The 18,038-nt window shown below is 44.2% G+C and overlaps 1 protein-coding gene across 4 annotated transcripts in view; it reads left to right on the top strand.

Moving 5' to 3' along the window:
- Positions 1-18,038, top strand: part of USP8 (ubiquitin specific peptidase 8) — a 144,660-nt gene that overhangs the window by 12,705 nt on the left and 113,917 nt on the right. The window contains exons 2-5 of one of the 4 annotated variants that reach the window (XM_073568503.1): positions 2,790-3,489; positions 4,333-4,511; positions 14,658-14,802; positions 15,993-16,078. In XM_073568503.1, the coding sequence (XP_073424604.1) occupies positions 4,408-4,511; positions 14,658-14,802; positions 15,993-16,078 (335 nt within the window). In that variant the 5' untranslated portion in view covers positions 2,790-3,489; positions 4,333-4,407. Of the gene's footprint in view, positions 1-2,789; positions 3,490-4,329; positions 4,512-14,657; positions 14,803-15,992; positions 16,079-18,038 lie in introns of all 4 variants that reach the window. The other 3 variants (XM_073568502.1, XM_073568501.1, XM_073568500.1) reach the window with 3 other exon arrangements.

The following is an 18,038-nucleotide window of genomic DNA, read 5'->3' as shown; positions in this document are numbered from 1 at the left end:
GTGACTGCAGCAAGGAAAGATAAGTGTTTTTTTTGTTTTCCCCTTTTTCCTTCGTGTGTATTAGTGCAGCGGTGAGACCACACTATCCAGTTCCCTAGCAAGGGATAGTTGCAGGGATAGTGAGGGGTTCGGGTATCCTGGTCGGCGACAGGTGAAGAGCCTGTATAGGGAACGTTAGGAGGGTTCGGGGACACTGCCTCAGGGAGTGCAGGAGGTCTCCACGTCCCCGTTCCCTATTGCAGGGCCCACCAATGTAACTGTTTCCCCGGTGTTCCCCTTTTGTCTTGTTTCAGTTACTGACCTGCGGGTCGTGTCACACAGGACAGGTATACGTGACATTGTCTTGTTGTTTCAGTTACCGACCCGCGGTTCGTGTCACACAAGACAGGTACACGTGACAGTTTATAACCAACCCCTACCATTTTCTCTGGTGAGCCATGGGCCAAGTACAGACCTGTGATCAATTGCTTCAGGTCCTCACTGAGGAGAGTGAGGAGCTGCATGGTATGTTGGTGCAGCAGCAGTTATCAGGGTCTAGGGCCTCCCCTCTGGCTCCACCAGAACACCAATTTGCGGCTTTAGCAAATATGCCCCCTGTAGTTCCTGATAGGGAGCAAGACTTGCTCATACACAGGAATGCACCCAGGTAGGTGGGAGGAGTTGGTGTCCCCGTGGTGCTGCCTGATGTTCCCTGTGGTGAGGGGGCACGTCCCTGTAGTGAGCAGACTGATGATTTATTCCGCGGGGCTCACGCCGAAACTTCTACACTATCGAAGAAGCTGCCCCCTCCTGGTCGTGTGGAGGAAGACGACCAGAAGAGTATATTAGAATCATAGAATCGTAGAGTTGGAAGGGACCTCCTGGGCCATCTGGTCCAACCCCCTGCTCAAAGCAGGATTCGCTAAATCATCCCAGACAGATGTCTGTCCAGCCTCTGTTTGAAGACTTCTATTGAAGGAGAACTCACCACTTCTCGTGGCAGCCTGTTCCACTCATTGATCACTCTGTCAAAAAGTTTTTTCTAATATCTAATCTGTGTCTCCTCCCATTCAGTTTCATCCCATTGTTTCTAGTCTTTCCTTGTGCAAATGATAATAAAGATGATCCTTCTACAATGTGACAGCCCTTGAGATATTTGTAGACAGCTATTAAGTCTCCTCTCAGTCTTCTCTTTTGCAAGCTAAACATTCCCAAATCCTGCAACCTTTCCTCATAAGACAGGGTTTGCAGACCGGTCACCATTCTGGTCGCTCTTTTCTGAACTTGCTCCAGTTTGTTGATGTCTTTTTTTAAAATGTGGTGCCTGAAACTGGACACAGTATTCCAGATGAGTTCTGACCAAAGAGGAGTAGAGGGCAATAATGACTTCACGTGATCTAGACTGTATGCTTCTGTTAATACATCCTAGAATTGCATTTGCCTTTTTTGCTGCTGCATCACACTGTTGACTCATATTCAGTCTGTGATCTATTAGTATACCCAAGTCTTTTTCACATGTGCTGTTGCTTAGCCCTATTCCTCCCATTCTGTATATGCTTTTTTCATTTTTATTGCCCAGATGTAGTACTTTGCATTTTTCCCTGTTAAAAACCATTCTGTTAGTTGCTGCCCACTGCTCCAGTTTATTTATCTTTTTGAATCCTCTCTCCTCTAGTATTGGCTATCCCTCCTAGCTTTATGTCATCAGCAAATTTAATCAGTTTACCCTCAATTCCTTCATCTAAATCGTTGATAAAGATGTTGAACAATACAGGGCCCAGGACAGAGCCCTGTCCTTCTTCCTTCCCTTCCCAATTGCGGCTCTGGCAAATATGCCCCCTGTAGTCCCTGCTAGGGAGCAGGACTTGCTCATACATGCAGACGCACCCTGGCAGGTGGGAGGAGTTGGTGTCCCCGTGGTGCTGCCTGATGTTCTCCGAGGTGAGGGGGCGCCTCCCTGCGGTGAACAGACTGATGATTTGGTCCGCGGGGCTCACGACGAAACTTCTATACCATCTAAGAAGCCGCCCCCTCCTGGTCGTGTGGAGGAAGACGACCAGGGAGTGTATATTTCCTCCATATCCCCATCCCCTTCTCCTCCAGTAGTGGCAGCAGGGCTGCTGCCAGGAAGTAGAGGCAAGTCGCACCCCTCACCACAAGCTGCCCCTTAGAGTCGGAGTCCTCATAGGAGAAGGGGGCAGAGAGGAGTGGTTACCTCTGAGCCTTGTGGGAGTGTGAGTGTTACGACACAGGGGGACGCCTCTGTTGTTGTTTCTGTTAGGAGTTCACCATCTAGTGGCAAGAGAGTGAATGACAATAAATGTGCAGGTCCGGACCTGGGTATGTACGTATTTGTATGGGTGTCTGAGTTACCCTTTGTTATACCCAGGCCTAGCTCATTCCCCAGGTCGGCGCTCTGGAGATTTGTGGTACCTCCGCAGTATATGTCGTCACTTCCATCTGCCCTCTCTTGCCATGACCCGGAGTGTCAGATGATTGCTGAAGTGAACTATGGTGGAACAAGGCATCCTCACTGTAGGTGGCCCAGTGAAGTACGGTGTTGAGGGTCCTGAGGCCGCTTATTGAGGGAGGGGTACTATCACAGTCCAATTCTTGGATCTGTGTCAGATTCTGGATTCCCTCATTTAAACCTTTTTTTTTTTTTTTCCTTTCAGGCCTGGGAGCTTAATATGGGTTTTTGCCCCCCCCCCCCCCCCCCGGTGGCCATAGGTGTTATTGCATGTCTGTTGGTTTCCCTGCTGATGTGACCACTCCCTTTTCCTATATAAAGTCACATGGTGTATCAACAGGTGTTGGTTATAGCAGGTCCTTTTTGGATTCCAACCACGGTGAAGTGAGCAGCTGGCTCTGAGGTGTTTAGCCACGGCTGAAACTGGTGCTGAACTCTGCCTGCCCGGTGTCTGCAGCAGAGAAAGATGGTGAAAGTAGCAGCTGGCTCTGAGGTGTCGAGCCACTGCTGAAAGCTGATCTGGTGCTGCACTCTGCTGCCTGGTGACTGCAGCAGAGAAAGATAAGTGTTTTGGTGTTTTCCCCTTTTTCCTTCGTGTGTATTAGTGTAGCGGTGGGACCAGTGTCCGTACTATCCAGTTCCCTAGCAAGGGATAAGTGCAGGGATAGTGAGGGGTTCAGGTATCCTGCTTGGCGACAGGTGAAGAGCCTGTATAGGGAACGTTAGGAGTGTTCAGGGACACTGCCTCAGGCAGTGCAGGAGGTCTCCACGTCCCCGTTCCCTATTGCAGGGCCCACCGTTGTAACCGTTTCCCCGGTGTTCCCCTTTTGTCTTGTTGTTTCAGTTACCGACCTGCGGGTCCTGTCACACAGGACAGGTACACGTGACAAATTTATTATGGATCAGATCAGCCTCCTAGTCAGCCTCCACATGTGAACAACTTTTTTTGTGCCACACAGCTTTATCATCTTGACCATAGGCTCATATTTCAAGGATTACCTGATTGGACTATTTAAAAACTGCTGTTTGGTGACTGATTGGTGAGATTGCATTTAAATTATTCTGTGTCTCCCCCACTCTTCTCTATACAGTCAATAGTAAATATTCTTCCTAGTACAGACCATTTGCTAACCCCTTTGAAGCTAAGGGTAGGAGCCCAGCTGATATGTTTGGCACATCTCTGTATTCTCTCAGCAGACCACCCCTACCCACTGTGGTTATGAGTCCCTGCAATAAGAGTAGGTAGATGTTATCTCCTTTGTGTAGAGCCAATCATTGGGATGCAGCCTTAGGCTACTTTCACATTAACGTTTTTTAGCGCAGCGCTTCGTGCGCAATGGAAACGCATGCAAAAAACGCATCATGCGTTTTGCATGCGTTTTGCGTTTTTTTAGGTGCAGGCGTTTTAACCATTTTGAAGCCATATTAACTCTTAAAATGCATGCGTTTTTTAATGCAGGCATGCGCATGTCCATGCGCACGCCTGCATTCCCATAGACTGTAATGCGTTAATTTGTCGCATGTGTGCGCATTTGTTTTTTTGGCGCCGTTGGACGGACCCAAAAATGCAACAGGTTGCGTCTGGCCGCACACCTTAAAAAACCGCATGCGCACGAAAGCGCACATGAACGTGTGCGAATGCTAGACTATGTGCCCCCATGTTAAACATAGGTGCACATGATGCATGCGCATGGACGCGCACGATGTGCTGCGCAAAAAAACGCTAATGTGAAACCAGGCTTAACTAGTTATTTTGCTGATATTATAGTTTCCCTTACATTACTGTATATATTTCCTTCAGAGCCTACTTATATTATTCATAATTATCTGGCTCCAGTAGTTATTTTGTTAATATGTTTGTCCTTATTCATTGCACAAAGAAGCTCCTTGACACCAGGATGATTAGAAGATCGACCTGCTGCTGATGTGAACAAAAAAGAAAGGAACCCAGGGGCATCATGCCGACAGCATCGTCATTACCCAAAGAGCTGTATCTTTCCACCTCTCTGTCAGAGCTTAATAAGAAAGCTGAGGTTAAAGCAGATACATCCAGCACCAAGAGGTATGTGTATTTACTTGACTCCTGGAAGACAGATTAGTACAGACTTCCACACCACTAGTAAAGTCTTGCTCTGTTTTGCACTTTTTAGTGAAGGCTTGTTTCACCTTTTTTGTCTTTCTGAGAGTTGCATCATGTTCCAAAGAGTACTAGAAATGCTTAAAACTTTCCATTGCACAATCTGTGAAGAAATGTGCTGCAATAAATATTGAAATAATTATGAGATGAGTCCGTGTGAGGGGGGGAGTATTGCTGACTTTAGGTTTGCAACATTGTTTTTCTTTTTATGGGGGAAGCTAAAATTACAGATGCGATGCATTTTACTTTGTTGCCCCTTCTCAGTTTTCCTAAACATATGTTAAAGTGAACCAGACAGCTGATACATGCTCCTCGAACCTCAGGCAACACTTAGCATTCACTGGCTACATGAACTCAGTTATGTACGTTTGATTCTGAAATGCTGCTGTGTTACAGAGAGCTTTACACTTTCACCCCTTTACAACCTTGGACGTATAGGTACGTCATAGGTCGACTCCCCCTGCTTGATGCGCGCGCCGGTAATGAGCCCACAACTTTTCCTGCCCATGTCAGCTGATTTTATCAGCTGACACGTGCTCCTAACTGCCACAGGTGGAATCGCGATCAACATGTTAAATGCCACTCTCAATCTAAAATGATCGCTCCGGAAGTGCGTCACAAACCCAGTCCATCGGCACACATGTCACATGTCCTTGCCAATGAAATGGCATGACAACCCAAGGTCTGCAGAAGAACCGCTATGAGCGCCACCCAGTGGCCGGCGGTCATAGCAGATGAGCATTTTAGCAACAGATAGCAGGGCTGAAGCCTTGCTATGTTTAGTGCAAGTGATCAGAAGATTGCAGATTCTAGTCTCTCATGGAGAGTATTCAATACTGAAGCCAGTAAAAAAAAAAAGTTTTAAAAATATTTAATATTAAAAAAAATATAAAAGTTTAAATTAATTGCTATTATTTTACCATCAGCTGGAAATGGAGATGTCTGTAGGAATCCGCAATTAACACATCCTTGCCCTGCTTCAATAGATATCCATAGATCTATCAATCTTTTGATATATCTATGGATAGAGATAGACCAATAATAGCAAGGCCGATGTTTATTAATGAACAATGTTTAATTTTGAAAAAAAAAAAAAAACGGGAAAAAATGGCGTGAGCTCCTGCGCAATTTTCTGTGCCAGAGAGGGAAAGCCGGGGGCCAATATTTGTAGCCTGGGAACGGGGTAATACCCATGGCCCCTTCCGAGGCTATGAATATCAGCCCCCAACTGTCTGCGTAGCCTTTACTGACTATTAAAATAGGGGGACTTCCCTATGTTTTATAGCCAGAAAGGCTACGCAGACAGCTGCAGGCTGATATTCATAGCCTAGGAAGGGGCCATGGATATTGCCCCCTCCCCCTTCCCCCCGGCTACAAGTACCAGCCCACAGCCGCCCCAGAAATGGGGCATCTCTAAGATGCACCAATTCTGGCAATTAGCCCCTCTCTTCCCACTGCCGTGTAGTGGTGGCATATGGGGTAATAAGGGCTTAATGTCACCTTGCTATTGTAAGGTGACATTAAGCCCGGTTAATAATGGAGAGGTGTCAATAAGACGCCTATCCATTATTAATCTAAGTAATAAAGGGTTAAAAAAACACATTCAGAATAAATTATTTTAATGAAATCTAAAACACTACACATTTTTCATAATTTTTATTAAACGCCTAAATTCATTCAAAGCCCTCCATCACCTGTAAAAAAAAAAAAAAAAAAAAAAAAAAATTAAAAAAAACCCCCCAATATACTCCCTGTCCGACGTAATTCCACTAATAACAATTGCCCCACGACGATCTCCCCTATAGAGCTGTCACATCATGTGACTGCTCTATAGGCCTCCGATGACACACTGACCAGAGATGACCCTCCTTCAGTGTGTCATTGAAGATAAACCTCTGGCTTTACGGCACTACAGTGTGAGAAAATTCTCACGCTGGAGTGCCGCAAAGTGACAGGTGAACTCAGATGACCTGTCGGCGGCAGAGTGATACAATGCGGAGGATTATCACTGTCATTGTATCACTGGAGCCCCTGGAGAGCGGTTGCATCAGCTGATGTGACAGCTCTCCACGGGAGATCGTCGTGCGACAGTCGTATTAATTGGACTACGTCAGACACAGGGAGTATAGTGTTTGTTTATTTTAATTTTTTTCTGGTGAGTGAGGGTTTTGGGGATTAGCAGATTATTATTGTAAGTATGGACTAGATGTGTGTGTATGTGTTTTTTTTTTTTTTTTGTTTGTTTGTTTGTTTTTATTCAACACATTAGCCGGGTGATGGGACTACTACTCTCCCATCATTGGCTAAGGTGTTAATCACTGTAGCAGACATAGCCGGATGGGACTTGTAGTCCCATCGGACGATGCCTGACTACACACGCAAGCGCACACGCACACAGTCACCGCCCACATTCTTCTCTCCTCCTGATCTGCAGCGTTTCATCCGCAGCAAAACCGCAGATATTTTTTACATCTGCGGTTTTGCTGCAGAAGTGCCCGACTTAATGCAAGTCAATGGGTACAGAAACGCTGCAGTTCTGCACAAAGAATTGACATGCTGCGGAAAATTAAACGCTGCGAATCTGTGCGTTTTTTTCCACAGCGTGTGCACAGCGTTTTTGGATTTCCCATTCACTAACATTGTGTGCAGTCTGCACTGCGGATTTGACGCAATTCTGCGCTACAAAAAACGCCACGGAAATGCATAAAAAAACGGAACGTGTGCACATACCCTAAATGACCGAAGGACTACACAAAATCGGTGTTTATTCCTGTTCAGAAGAAGGTAGATGCTGCCGCCTGTGGAAAATATCAGACTATTGCGATCATACTGGCACAAAATACACTTATAAAAACAGTTCAAGGTGATGGTACACAGTATCAGGTTGATGCAAATATGCACTATTATAGCAGGTTTAGCAGCAAAATAAGCCAATGGGTGCAATTAAGTCCATAAATATGGTGTCTGTCTACAGGAAGTCACATGTGTGACCGTGATCAAAGTAGACCATGATGGTACATGATTTCTGCAACACCATACATATTACACCATACATTTGTGGTGAACCCCCCCCCCCATTGCTCATATATGAAAAATAGCATAAGGTTACAATGAATACATATAGCAGTTATTAGGTGACGACGAGATCAAAGAATTACAACATTAAAAGTACATAGAGAAAGGGGGAAACAAATACTGAAGGTATGTCAAAAGGCTATCTCACCAATAGTACCCTGTGCGAACAAAAAGCAACTGACAACAGCCCCAACTTGCGTTTCACATAGGCTTCCACCATCATTTTCTGCTTTGATCACGGTGTAATTTTGTGCCAGTAGTTGTCATTTTGTATAATAAACTTTTTGCTCGTTTTAAAAACCAATTATATTTTGGATTTTTGACTCCGTTTCTCATAGGATTTATGTTCTGGTGTAGTGTCCATTGTAATTTAGTTTCCTGGCCATTTACTGACACATGGTCATGAGGTATACAACTAGATGTGTATTTCCTGAAGGAAGTACAGATAGTGCTTTGAAATGGTGCCCGGGCTGCCCCTTTTAAGAGAGACTTGCCTGCTGCCCCTGCAAGACTTTCAACTCAGGATCCGTTTAAACTGTGGGTGCCTCTCAGGGGCCACTGTTGCCTCAGGGTCTGATTTGGTGGGTGGGGCCCCTCAGGATCCGATTCGGTGGCCTGGGCTCCTCAGGGCTTGAATTGGTGGCCGGGGCCCCTCAGGGTCTGATTTTGTGGCCGGGGCCCCTCAGGGTCTGATTTTGTGGCCGGGACCCCTCAGGGTCTGATTTTGTGGCCGGGACCCCTCAGGGTCTGATTTTGTGGGTGGGGCCCCCTCAGGGTCTGATTTTGTGGGTGGGGCCCCCTCAGGGTCTGATTTTGTGGGTGGGGACCTCAGGGTCTGATTTTGTGGGTGGGGACCCTCGGTGCGATTTGGTGGGCGGGGCCTCTCAGGATCTTTGGTGGGCGGGGCCACTCTAGCTCCGATTTGGAAGCCGGGGTCAATCAGCTTTCGATTTGGCGTGCTGGCCCTTTAAGACTCATTTCGGTGCGCCGGCCCTTTAACCCCTTAAGTCCCAAGGGTGTCCCTTTATGAGGTAATAACTCTGAAACGCTTCCATAGATCCCGGTGATTCTGACATTGTTTTCTCGTGACATATTGTATTTCATGTTAGTGGCAAAATTTCATTCAAATAACTTGCGTTTATTTGTGAAAAAAATGGAAATTTGGCAAAAATTTTGAAAATTCCCAATTTTCCAAATTTGAATTTTTATGCCCTTAAATCACAGAGATACGGCACACAAAAAACTTGATAAGTAACATTTCCCACATGTTTACTTTACATCAGCACAATTTTGAAACCAAATTTTTTTTTTGTTAGGAAGTTATAAGGGTTAAAAATTGACCAGCGATTTCTCATTTTTGCAACACCATTTTATTTTTACGGACCACATCACATTTGAAGCCACTTTGAGGGGTCTATATGATAGAAAATACCCAAAAGTGACACCATTCTAAAAACTGCACCCCTTAAGGTGCTCAAAACCACATTCAAGAAGTTTATTAACCCTTTAGGTGCGTCACAGGAATTTTTTGAATATTTAAAAAAAAAAATGAACTTAACTTTTTTTCACTAAAAAAAATACTTCAGGTTCAATTTTTTTTTTTTATTTTACCAAGGGTAACAGGAGAAATTGGACTGCAAAAGTTATTGTGCAATTTGTCCTGAGTATGCTGATACCTGATATGTGGGGGGGAACCACTGTTTCGGCGCATGGCAGACCTCAGCAGGGAAGGAGCGCCGTTTGACTTTTTCAATGCAAAATTGGCTGGAATTCAGATCGGACGCCATGTCGCGTTTGGAGAGCCCCTGATGTACCTAAACAGGGGAAACCCCCCCAAGTGACCCCATTTTGGAAACCAGACCCCCCAAGGAACTTATCTAGATATGTGGTGAGAACTTTGAACCCACAAGGGCTTCACAGAAGTTTATAACGTACAGCGGTACAATTAAAAAATCATATTTTTTCCACAAAAATGATCTTTTCACCCCCAATTTTTATTTTTCCAAGGGTAACAGGTCCCTAAAAGTTATTGTGCAATTTGTCCTGATTACGCTGAAACCCCACATGTGGGGGTAAACCACTATTTGGGTGCATGGCAGAGCTCGGAAGGGAAGCAGCGCCATTTGACGTTTTTGTCTGGAATTGAGATCGGACACCATGTCGCGTTTGGAAAGCCCCTGATGTACCAAAACAGTAGAAACCCCCCACAATGACACCATTTTGGAAACTAGACCCCTCAAGGAACTTATCTAAATGTGTGGTGAGCACTTTGAACCCCCAAGTGCTTCACAGAAGTTTATAACGCCCGGGCGTGAAAATAAAAAAATCGTATTTTTTCCACAAACATGATCATTTAGTCACCAATTTTTTCATTTTCCCAAGGGTTCAAGGAGAAATTGGACCCCAAAAGTTGTTGTCCAATTTGTCCTGAGTACGCTGATACCTCATATGTGGGAGAAAACTACTGTATGGGCACACGTCGGGGCTCGGAAGGGAAGTAGTGACGTTTTGGAATGCAGACTTTGATGGAATGGTCTGTGGGTGTCATGTTGCTTTTGGAGAGCCCCTGATGTACCTAAACAGTGGAAACCCCCCACAAGTGACCCCATTTTGGAAAATAGACCCCCTAAGGAACTTATCTAGATGTGTGGTGAGCACTTTGAACCCCCAAGGGCTTCACAGAAGTTTATAATGCCCGGGCGTGAATATAAAAAAATCATTTTTTTCCACAAAAATGATATTTTTGCCCCCAATTATTTATTTTCCTAAGGGTAACAGGAGAAATTGGACCCCAAAAGTTGTTTTGCAATTTGTCCTGAGTATGCTGACACCCCATATTGTGGGGGTAAAACACTGTTTGGGCGCATTGCAGAGCTTGGAAGGGAAGGAGCACCGTTTGACTTTTTCAACGCAGAATTGGCTGGAATTGAGATCAGACGTCATGTTGCATTTGGAGAGCACCTGATGTGCCCAAACAGTGGAAACCCCCCAATTATAACTCCAACCCTAACCCCAACACACCCCTAGCCCTAGCCCTAACCCTAGCCCTAGCCCTAACCCTAACGGGAAAATGGAAATAAATACTTTTTTTTAAATTTTATTATTTTTCCCTAACTAAGGGGGTGATAACGGGGGGTTTGATTTACTATTTATGGCGGTTTTTATGTTTGGCGGCTGTCGCACGCTAAAAGACGCTTTTTATTGTAAATATAGTTTTTGCATCACCACATATTGAGAGCTATAATGTTTCCATGTTTTGACCCACCAAGTCATGTGAGGTCTTATTCTTTGCGGGACGAGTTGACGTTTTTATTGATAGCATTTTCGGGCACGTGACATTTTTTGTTCGCTTTTTATTTCGATTTTTGGGATGCAGAATGAACAAAAACCAGCGTTTCATGAATTTCTTTTGGGGGAGTGCATTTACACCGTTACGCGTGCGGTAAAATTGATAAAGCGATTTTATTCTTCGGGTCGGTACGGTTACAGCGATACCTCATTTAAGTCTTTTTTTATGTTTTGTCGTTTTTTTGCAATGAAAGCAATTTTATATAAAAAAATAATTATTTTTGCATCGCTTTATTCTGCGAGCTATAATTTTTTTATTTTTTTGCGGATGATATGTTTTTTGCGGGACAAGATGACATTTTCAGCGGTACCATGGATATTTATATGCGTCTTTTTGATCGCGTGTTATTGCACTTTTTGTTCGGTGCTATGATAATTAATCATTATTTTTTGCTTAGTTTTTTATTTTTATTTTGTAAAGGGTTCGCTAAAGGGGTTAACTAATGGGACAGTTTTATAGGGCGGGTCGCTACGGACGCGGTGATACCAAATATGTGTACTTTTCTTGTTTTTTTGTTTTTATTTTCAAAAAACGAATTTATTGGGGAATTTTTTTTTTTTGTACTAATTTATTTAGCGATTTTTTTTTTTTATTTTTTTTTTATTTTTTTTTTTTTTACTTTATTACATAATAAATAATCGCTGATCTGTCACATCACAGATCACTGTGACAGATCAGCAATCTGTCACAGGCAGTTCTGCAGACTTCCTCATGCCGCTTTGCAGGCAGTGAGGAAGTCGGCTCCCTACAGGCCCCCGAAGGCCCCTGTCGCCATCTTGGATCCGGGGGCCTGTAGGAAAGGAGTCCCCCGCAGCAGCGCTGCACATTGCGCTGCCGTGGGGGGCTCAGGGAAGCACGGAGGGAGACCCCTCCCTGCCGATGCTTCCCTTTAACCCCCGGTACACCGCGATCGTGTTTGATCGCGGTGTACAAGGGGTTAACGTGTCGGGGGCGGTCCGTGACCGCCCCTGACACATTGTGCAGAGTGTCAGCTGTGATAATCAGCTGACACCCGGCCGCGAAGAGTGGCGCTCACCACGTGGGCGCCGCTGATCGCATTAGACGTACTATCCTGTCCTTGGGGATTAAGTCCCAGGGCACATGGACGGGATAGTACGTCTAATGGCAGAAAGGGGTTAAGAATCACTTTGGCGCATCGGCCCTTTAAGAGCCAGTTTGGCTCACTGGACTTCTAAATCCACTTTGGCGCACATTCTCTCTCAGGGGCATGCGTCATGTGATGAAGCTAGATTTGCATTTGTGCTGTGGGTTTCGCTTTAAGAGCTGAAATTATCTGGCAGAAACGGTGTCCTGGTGGAGTCATGTGACGTTCGTAGGCGTTGGCATAGTAAGTGGGTCTGCCTGCGCATATCAATGAGCTTAACTGCCATTTGAATCGCCTCAGGGCATGTTTTCTCTGTGGCAACATTTTCGCATTGAAATGCATTGAGGAAAATGTTTTTTCAAATGCAAATTGCGCAAAAACTACACATCCGATGGACACGAAAATTACTTAGCACACCACTCGTGGACGCTGGCTTCGAAACGACACCTCAACGGAGTCTGTGTGTGTAGCGGTTCAGGCCGCATTAATTGCGGAGAATCGGCTGAATAATAAGAAGGAGCAGAAGAAGAATAAGCAGCGTTCGGATTACAATATAGTGGTTTTTTCAAACCACTATAATTACAGTATATAATTCTGCTGCCTCATCACCACCCGAGCTGCTGCACCCCCGACCTTCTGTATCTTCCCCACTATCCTGTAGAATGTAAGTCCGCAAGGATAGGGTCCTCTCCCCTCTGTACCAGTCTGTCATTGTAAATTTGTTTACTGTGAACGATATCTATAACTTTGTATGTAACCCCCCTTCTCATGTACAGCACCATGGAATTAATGGCGCTATATAAATAATAATATAATGGTCATGGTTTGGAAGATATTGATAGTGAAGATCCTACAAAGAAGGCTACATCCTTACTTTGACAAAGAGGTGCCAGAGGAACAAGCAGGATTCAGAAAAGAAAGAGAACAAGAGATGTGATCGCTAACATTAGATGGATAATGGGAAAAGGCCAAAGAATACAAATAGGAGATCTATTTTTGCTTCAACTACAGCAAAGCCTTCGACTATGTTGCACACCATAAGCTTTGAAATACCATTAAGGATATGGGTGTGTCAAACCAGCTGATCAGCTTCATTAGGAACCTTTAAATTGACCAAGAAACAATAGTCCAAATGGTACGCTGCGACCACTGCATGGTTCAAAGTAGAGTGAGACATCAGACAAGGATGAATCCTGTCACCATTTCTATTCAATTTACATGTAGAATCTAATTTCAGGAAGGCTGAACTTGCTGAAAAAGAAGGAATCAAGATTGCTGGACGAACCATCAACAATATTAAATATGCAGACGATACACCATTGCTGGCAACAAGCAGAATGAAGAACATCTTACGGAGTGTCAAGATGGAAAGCTCGAATATGGGACTCTACTCAATAAAAAAAAGACAAATATATTGATTACTGCCTGGTACGCCTGGGACATATTTGAGATGGACAACGATGAACTGAAAGTTTGTAAAGGACTTCAATGATCACTTAAGATGCAGTGATAACCCCAAAAGTCAATGTTAGAATAGCTATGGCAAAACAACAATTAAGCCACTAAACAATGTCTTCAAATCGAGGAACATTTTACTGGCAATGAAGACACGGCTCGTTAATAGTCAGTTCTTTTCTTTGATAACATTCGGATGCGAAACTTGGATGATAAAGTAAGAAGACTGTAGAAGAAGCAATGCCTTTGAAATGTGGTGCTGGAGAAGGATGTTTTTTTAATACCATGGATGGCAATAACAACAAATATATATTTTGGAACAAAACAAGCCAGACATGTCACCCGACGCAAGTATCACCAAGGTTTGACTTGCCTACTTTGGGCACTTAATACGAAGAGTGTAATCACTGGATAAGGACCTCATGGTTGGAAGAATAGAAGGAACAAGGTGAAGATGAATATCAGCAACAGGTGACATGATACAGTCTAGATAACGGTGGTGAAGACCCTGGTGGACCTTATCTAGGCTTGCACAAGATCGATCATCCTGCAGTGTTTATCCTTCAAGATCCTTGGCACAAGATCGAGTTAAAGGCATCAGACATAGGCAAGTAGTCGTCTTATCCTCAGAGCGTTCTGGAAAACCTGTAACTGATCAGGACGTAGTACATCTCCCAAATAACTTGTACAATACAACGGCAAATTCATCAGAGCCAGATGCCTCATTTGCCATAACCGCCACAGCCTCCTGTAGTTCATCTGGTACAGCCTCTAGCCAGTCTGTCCTCCTGCCACAAAACCTGTAGTGTAATCTTATAGAAAAGATATAGAAAATATATATGTATAGAAATTGTCAAGTCTCAAAAGACAGCCAGAATACCTTCTCTCACCATAACCAAAGTGTCCAAGTGGGGCCTAAAAGAAGTTGCTTTTGCAGTAATTATAAGCTGGTGCCCCACCCTTTCCTCATAATACATTTGATTAGTGGGAAAAATGCTTATTAGCAGCTGCTCAGTGTTCTCTTTCTATATGCTCCTGTCAAATGTGGTTCTAGCTTGTTAATATGCATAATTTATTTTTTATTCAGCTATGTCGCCACTGCCTGCAAGATTTTTCAGAAAGCGGAGGAATGCAGACTTGACAGAGATGAAGAGAAAGCTTACGTCCTCTATATGAAGTTCTTATTTGTATTTGACCTTGTTAAAAAAAGGTCGGATTTCAAGCAAAACCAGGTATGGTGTTTTTTTAAAATGTTTATATTACAGATAGTCAAAGAAATCTTATACCAGATCTGTACTGTGCACCCATAAAATTTTGCCCTGAACCTTGGTGTCCCAGCAAAGTAAAAGTGCTTCCAGCCATGTATGTGGTATTGTGCTCGGCATAGAGGATGCCTATGTTGACTGTTGTATATAATATAGTTTTTACTGCGTATTGGTACTTGTAATATTATTTGTGACCAAAGGAGCCACTGTTTGCTGTTTTGTATGGATTCTGTAACCCTATACCCTCTTTTCTTGCAATCACTGTCCTCCTCCCCTGCTTCACGTGTCCCATGTCATCCACACACATTTGTGCAGGCACACTTCTCGCTGCCTTGCCGAGGGCAGAGCAAAGCACTATAGGGCACATGTGCTGGCTTTACCTACGGGATATCGGCGCTCTTTTGACTATCCGTGCTCATGTGCATTACAGTACTTTGCTCCGTCCTCGACAAGACAAAGAGAAATGCGCCTATGCAGGAGCATGATGGGGAGACGCTGTGTGGATGACATAGGACATGTCAAAGCAGGCAAGGAGGACAGTAATTGTAAGATAGGAGGCGCCAGATCAAGACGAGACGCCCATCGGACTGGACCGCCCTGCCCCGTGGCCAGTATACTAAAAGATATTTTTTGTGTTATGCAGATTGCATTCAGGACTTATGTACAGCATTCTAGAATGCTGTATATGATTGCTTACAGGTGCTGGCCCTACTTTATATGGGGAAAACCTTTAATATTAAAGGAGTCCGATCTCTGGATACCAGCATCACTCCCAGTTCTGACTTGGGAGTAGACAAGAGGAGAACTTTTGTATAGGTGAAAGGGGATGACTAACTGGCTCTTTAGTAGCTAAGCAAGCCCCATTTTCTGTTAGCTGTGAAAGAAAATGAAGCTGGCTTAGGAATTGAACTCAGCCAATTATCCAGCCCCTTTTGCTAAACCCTACACACAAACTGGCAATGTGGAAGCCTTTTCCTGTTTTGTACCTTAGCTTTGAAGCTGGGCTTGCCTGGACTGAGGCTGATGTCTGGAGGTCAGGACACCTTTTGGGTATGATAAGTACTCCTGGTTTTTATCATCACTGTTTGCTGACATGTTCAACAGTTAATATATGCAGTAATAGAAGCAACACTCAGACTGACTGTTTATAATTATAGGACTACTTTAAATCCTTACTTGGGCCTACCACCATCTTAAAATCAATTGAAGAAGCAGAAAAGCTTTCGAAAAGTCTTAAGAACCGGTAAGTGTGCTGTGACTATGAAGTAAAATTAACTATCAAATGTAGAGGGTCTCAAGCCAAAAAATCATATGAAAAAACCCTAAAAACGATGCTTTATTATTAAAAGACCAAAGGTCACACCACAAAGTGAACAAAACAAAACAACAACGTGTCCAAATTAGTACCCAAATACAAAAAACATGTAATGGGGGTTTCCTAGGAGTCCCTATTGACGTCTAATGCTCAATCCTTCCTTGCCGCGGAGGTTGGCACCCTAGGGGGAACGTTGTGGCGCCCCCGCTCAACGGTGGCTGTCCCTATGGACCCTGATGAACCCTGCAGCCACTAGGGATCCCTTCCCCGATGCTAAAGGGGCCCCTATCATTAGACAGAGATCAACTATAGTAAGGAGGACCCTAATCCCCAAAAGGATTAAAATCAAAGGAACACATTAATGTACTGGCATAAAAGTGATGGCATCTCAGTGACATGAGTCAAATAGATACAGTAGAGAAAGTCCACAGCATATAGGGTATCCAATATCATTTACATGAGGTTAGATCAAAATGGCACAAAGATGCAAACTCCACAAATGGTCAATCACTAAATAGCCAAAGATTTGCATGCATAGTGACAATGAACATGCCACCTGACTAGAAATACGGTGCCAATAGATACATAATTCAAACACTCAATGATCAATGCTGCAGATACTCATCATGTCAAACGCCTTCTGCCATGTACGTGAAGCGCCTCGACGCGTTTCGCCCCATCTGGGCTCATCAGGAGGGCCGGTCTCAATAAAAATAGTGTCCTGATGTGGTATAGTAGATGTGCTGGCACGATAACCCTTATTTTATAGTTACCGCCACAGCGTTCGCCAGCTCCGGACGCTATGAAGGGACACACCCCCTTAACACTACTGCGCATGTCCCGACTAGAAAAGAGACTCACCCATTGGTTGTAGAGTGTCTCATTCATTTCCTCACATCGAGTGCGCCTGTCATGATTTAGATAACGCCCCTGTCACGGATGTAAAGACAATCCCACCCTACCCCCGTATTATACTGCGTTTGATGATAGACGCGCAAAGTCACGGGGGGTGGGTATGTGTTAATAAGAACAACATGTATTGATATTTAGTGTGACCTAGTTCCTAACACGCATGTCGCTCATCAATATACCACAATAAGGGGCTTGCGTATATACAACCCGGAACTGATTGTATTATTTCCGGGTAGGTCAAAGGTGGATCTCACCGTGCAGAGCCACGGTCTCTCAAAAGCGCATTCACTGCATCCATAACCCGAAAGTGTCCACCGGGCGGGTTCCAGCTGGGAGACACCACCATCATGAATCCCTATTACTGCGCATGTCCACCACCGGCCATTCAAAGCCCGCATACGTAGCGGGTACATAGCACTCAATGGAAGCCGGCAGCAAGCATCCCGAACAAAGGCACAATAGGGACAGATGAACCCGATCCTCCAGTCCAGCAGAGCAGAGGCAATATATAACGCTAGCACCACAAACGACATACAATGAATGCCCATGTTCATCTCTTTGATTATAGTACGAGATGAAACACATTCAATGTAGATCCATGATAGAAATCATCATGTTAGTAGGTGCATTCTGTCCTCTATTCATATATATATATTTGGCCAATGTGTACATCTATAATTGAACACCATATTTTATATTAGCAGAGCAGAGGCAATATATACTACTATCCTCATGGGTAAACATGCATTTTAAATGCCCGTGTTCATCTCTTAAATATGGTGCCAAATAGGACACCCTGTTAGTAGGTGCATTGAATCCTTTATTAGTGTATGTTACGCCAATACATAAATCTGTGATTGGCCAATATCAGACCTCAAACTACCTTGATCATCTGGGTGGTCTCAAGGCGGGGTGTCAAGTCCCTAGTAGTATAAGGGGGAATTTTTAAGTCATCAAAATAATTTGTCATGGTAGA

Source organism: Dendrobates tinctorius, unplaced genomic scaffold, assembly GCF_039654945.1.
Source record: "Dendrobates tinctorius isolate UK_male_01 unplaced genomic scaffold, ASM3965494v1 ptg000022l, whole genome shotgun sequence".
Classification (NCBI taxonomy): Eukaryota; Metazoa; Chordata; class Amphibia; order Anura; family Dendrobatidae; genus Dendrobates; species Dendrobates tinctorius.
This window is presented reverse-complemented; position numbering and strand designations above follow the sequence as displayed.